We start from the raw sequence: 3028 nt of genomic DNA, 5'->3' as shown, positions 1-3028 counted from the left end.
GGGGGGGGGGGGGGGGGGGGGGGGGGGGGGGGGGGAAGGTATTAAGAGTATTAGACCTATGTTCCTCGTTTGTTTAGGGTAGGCTGCTAAGTAATTTCCATACCACCAACATCAAGGTTTTCTTCCCCTCCAGTTACAATTATTGGTTTGCAGTACAGAAATCACCTTACAGATCTAAGATGGAATTTTTTTTTCAGCTCATCAATTCTGCATTAATTGTACAGAAGGAAACTGCAGTATAACTACAATGAAACTAAGGAATGACTGACAAGTAGTATGGTTTGTGAGGAAGAAAAAGGCAGAGAGTTCATATGAAGACAATGCTTTCATATTTTCATTTTGTATTCAATTATGAATTTCAGCAATCACCCTACTTTGAATTCAGTTTCTTTTCCGTTCAGTACACTTTATTTTTATACACTTGAAGCTGGAGAAATGCTCTTGTAAAATGCAATGTGCTAGCCATAGGAATATCTGCATATTTAGGTCTACACTTAGAACATCTCTTTGCAACTACACAGCAGTCAGGTTCAGGCTCCCCTCAACCCAAAGAGGCAAGAGGAACCAGTTTCTATGAGAAGCAACAAGCAAAAGCAGATCCAGTGCTAGTCAGAAAACCAAAACAAACTCTGCCCCACTACCACTGTACCAGTAAATAAACGGATCACATTTATGTTGAAGAAGGTGGAGCTTTTCCTTGCCCTTTAACTTGCAGGTGTGAGCTGCATTGTTTCTCCTAATCAAAGCATTTTCAAAAGCAAAACTGAAATCCTCAGGTTCAAGTAAGTATCAACCACTGGCCTAGCTTACCCTAACCTTAGACTTATAGCATTCTCCTTGAAAGAGAGTAAAGATGAATACTTGGTCCTCTGAAACAGTCTTCAAAGCTTCTACATGCCTAAGCATCAAATACACTGAAAAGCACAGAGAAACTTACCTTGATATATTCTACTCTTTACCTACAGAAGAGGGGGGAAAAAATAAAAATGAGAAAAGGATTAATCATAGATACTGATAAAGTGAAAAATGTTACTAATTTTCCCTACAGAAAAGTGTCACCACTTACACGCAGATTAAAGAAGCACATGGAAAACACATCCATTGCTGCCAACAAGAGTGTTGAGTAACACTACAAACAAGCTTAAGCTGTTTTCTAATAAAAGCTTCTAGGTTAATGCCCTGTCCTAGAGCCTTAGTAAACGACTGTTTATTCACTCACTAAAACGATAGCAGTAACTGCCCACATCCAATTTGCAACAAAGAAAATTGAGCCATTTTGCAATCAACAGTGAACTTAGATAAAAACCACTTGCATCCCAGGTTCTGATCATTTTAAAGCAATGTATGTTTACATGAGTTGCTCATTTTGAGATTAACACTGTTAAAGAAGAATTTCAGAAGCTTTTTATGTGTTATTTTGCATTTGAATCTGACCTAGTGCATTCAATTATCAAAACCAAGCAAGGGAAAAAAAAAAAAAAGATATTGCTATAGTTAATATTTAGTTTTAATTCATTTTTGTCAAGCAAAGATAGAGTATTCCACAGACTTTCAGAGTTTATCATCACTGAGCTGAACACCTGTAAAATAAACTGTCCTATTTGATTGTCATCTATCAGTTCCCAAGGAGATTCACTGCTACACTTGAGAGCTGGTGATGGTATTTCTCTTGCACGGAAAGTTATCCATGTAGGAAAGAGGAGGACAAATACTGAGTGAGGAGAAGAGTGGGGAAGGGGCTCTCCAGTGAGAATTAAGATCAAGTTTTTAGGTTTCTAAGTGCAGCGCCTGCAAGCCGCTGGACAATATGAAGGCAAGAGGATTAACTGCTTGTTTTGGAGAGAGTCAGCAACAGGCCCAAGCACATGGAAGGCTTCTCATTTCAAAGATATGCTGACCCTTCCCCCAGCCTTCTTGATTTACATCATACTCCCCTACTTTGCTTTCAAAACTGCCCCTTACTCAAAAAGTCTTCAATTAATAGCTTAAAATAAACACTTCCTAGCTTGACGAAAATTACAACTGACTTTAGCTACTAAACCCAGCATTTAGTTCATATTAATGCTCTAAACGGAAAGAATAAAAACATGAAAGACTACATATTGCTTTGACACCAGTAATGCTGAAATAGTTTAACCATACAAAAGACCGCTCAGTAAGTGAAGTATCAGCAGGCTTGCAAGCATGAAGTATACTCACTGAAAGGCAGGTTCTCCAGAAAATTATAGCAAGCGTGGCAATTCCCACTAAGGCAGTGATAATAACAGGCTCCCATGGAAGTCCATGGAAATCGGGCCCAGGACGCATTTCCTCAGGCAGGGTAGCAACCAACTGAAAACCGACAGCATTAACAACTATGAATATGTTTTCATTAAATACCGGGGCACAATAAGCAGCCTGCCAAATGCTTTTATTCCTCTCAAAAATCAGAGAACCATCTAGAGCTTTCTTGCAGTTTTTCTGTAAACTGAAAACGAAGAAAACCACAAAGCAGCTCGATGCTTGCATTTCAGCTCAAAAGTCTGAGTATCTAGAAGACACCTGACAGTTACAATCTGCTGGCAAAGAACAGCTACACCAAAATTATAACACACATTTTGTGTTACACAGCACTCATTTGATCCGTTTCCAAATAAAGCTATAATGATGGAAAAATATAGGAAAAAAACCCCAGCTTTACATCTGGATGTTCATAACCATCCACTAAGAGCAGCTCAGATCTTTTCCCCGCTGTCAGCCCGGTCACAGGGTCATGCATGTCATGTGTCTCCTATGTCTCTCTCGAGGCCAGAGAGCACCAACTGCCTGAAAAAGGTGCGAATACCTGGTACATTTTACAGGGCAGACACAGACACGGCACTCGGAAAATAAACTGCCCCAGCCAAACAGAAATCCCTGCCTTCTCCCCGGCCGCCACTGACAGGACCGTCCGGTTAAAACGAGGGCGCACGCTTTCCCCTGCAAAGCCCAACCGAGGGGCGAGCTGGTGCCTTGGCCGGCGCCCCCCTCTCCCCGGGAGCGCCGCGGC

The 3028-nt window shown here is 41.1% G+C and overlaps 1 protein-coding gene across 1 annotated transcript in view; it reads right to left on the bottom strand.

Moving 5' to 3' along the window:
• Window positions 1-3028, bottom strand: part of MIA3 (MIA SH3 domain ER export factor 3) — a 31050-nt gene that overhangs the window by 11229 nt on the left and 16793 nt on the right. The window contains exons 6-7 of the mRNA XM_026844640.1: window positions 2200-2354; window positions 938-959 (exon numbers count right to left, since the gene is read on the bottom strand). Of these exons, the coding sequence (XP_026700441.1) occupies window positions 938-959; window positions 2200-2354 (177 nt within the window). The remainder of the gene's footprint in view (window positions 1-937; window positions 960-2199; window positions 2355-3028) is intronic.

This window comes from Athene cunicularia, assembly GCF_003259725.1.
Source record: "Athene cunicularia isolate RWA chromosome 3 unlocalized genomic scaffold, athCun1 chr3_part1, whole genome shotgun sequence".
NCBI lineage: Eukaryota > Metazoa > Chordata > Aves > Strigiformes > Strigidae > Athene > Athene cunicularia.
This window is presented reverse-complemented; position numbering and strand designations above follow the sequence as displayed.